Raw genomic sequence first — 1,526 nt, 5'->3', positions numbered from 1 at the left:
GGGATTCACAACCTTTCAACAATACATTATTAGTAGATAAGTTGTGTGTTTTGAATTTGTTAACTGATAGATCATGTAAAATAAAATATTAACGTTGACTAGTTCTCATTACTCATGGGAAGCCATTAACTTGGTAAAACTAGATGATCTTAAGATGTTTGAAAATCAGCATCAGAAGATAACCAAAACCTGAATTATATTCAGATTGGATTGGTTTATCCAGACCTGATTCTCTTTTTAGGGTATTCACAAAAGTTATGATGGAGACATCTAAAGCCAAAATCAAACATAAAACTTAAATTTACATTTAAACAAGCTTAATCTTTTAGAAATCATGTATGCCAAAGATTGGGTCTTTTGAGTGAAATTCCCTATTTTTTTAGGAATCATGTTTTTAATTTGCTAATTCGTATAATTTCATATTTATATGGTTTTTGGCCATCAAGTGAATATTAGCCCTATTAGCCTATTTTATAATCTAAGAAATATTTAAAAACAACAAAGAATAACCTCAAAAATCTAGATAAAATCTAAACATAAAGAATAAGAACATTTTATTGGGCCTAAATTGGGTCTTGATGCATTTGAACAAAAAAAAAAAGAGGAATAAAACTATTTTATTGGGCTTAAATGGGGTCTTGATGCGTAGCAAAAGGGAGTTTAACTCCAAATGTCCTTATGGGAAAAAAATCATTCTTCGTATCCCCTTTCTACTCTCTTTACCCCTTTTTCTTTGAATTCCCTATACTAACCTTTCTTTCTTTAATATATTTCTTCTCCACCTCATTAATTCATTTAATTTTTTAATTAAATACACCTAACCAAACATAACAACCAAATAGGGTCCACAACAACCTTAACCAATCAGATTTCTCTTGGCCCATATGTCTTCATGTTCCTCTCCTCTATCCTCTCTCCGTGTGAAGAGCTCTTCTTCCCCACCCTTCATTGGCGATTTTGAAGCTTTCTCGGTGGTAATTCTTGTCAGTTTTTCATGAAATTTTGTGTGAAATATCTTTTAAATGTTTGTGTAAACCATGGGTAACCTAAAAAAATAAGAATTGATGAAAATTTGAGAGAGAGAAAACGAATTTGAAAACTGTGTATATGAATTTCGGGTTTAATTTATGTCCATTTTTGATGAAATTTTTGCTGGAATACTTATAAAAATAAGTGTATATATCGGCTAGTGTAACAAAAGAAAGGTTGAATGCAAATTTTAAGAGATTTAAAAGGATTTTGTAAATTGTATTTATGGGTTTTAGAGTATATTTTATGTACGTTTTGAGCCCGTTTTGATGATTTCTTCGGTGTAATTTCATTAATATGAATTATATAACATGGGTAATGCAAAATCCGAACAAAATCGGACTAAAAAGTTTATTTAGTGCAAGGATAATTTCTGGGTATTACTAAGATAACTCGTTTTACTAAGGCAAAGTGGTATTACTGATACTACTGGTGTTACTATGTTTACAAATATTACTAGTATTACTGGTTTTACTATGTATATAGTATTGAAAAAA

The 1,526-nt window shown here is 29.8% G+C and overlaps 1 protein-coding gene across 1 annotated transcript in view; it reads left to right on the top strand.

Annotated features, from left to right (window-relative positions):
• Window positions 1–884: 884 nt before the first annotated feature.
• The window catches only part of LOC106303089, a 2,954-nt gene continuing 2,312 nt past the window's right edge, over window positions 885–1,526 (top strand). The window contains exon 1 of the mRNA XM_013739449.1: window positions 885–974. Within this exon, the coding sequence (XP_013594903.1) occupies window positions 885–974 (90 nt within the window). The remainder of the gene's footprint in view (window positions 975–1,526) is intronic.

This window comes from Brassica oleracea, chromosome C7, assembly GCF_000695525.1.
Source record: "Brassica oleracea var. oleracea cultivar TO1000 chromosome C7, BOL, whole genome shotgun sequence".
NCBI lineage: Eukaryota > Viridiplantae > Streptophyta > Magnoliopsida > Brassicales > Brassicaceae > Brassica > Brassica oleracea.
Note: the sequence above shows the minus strand (reverse complement) of the source record. Positions and strands in the feature narration are given on the sequence as shown.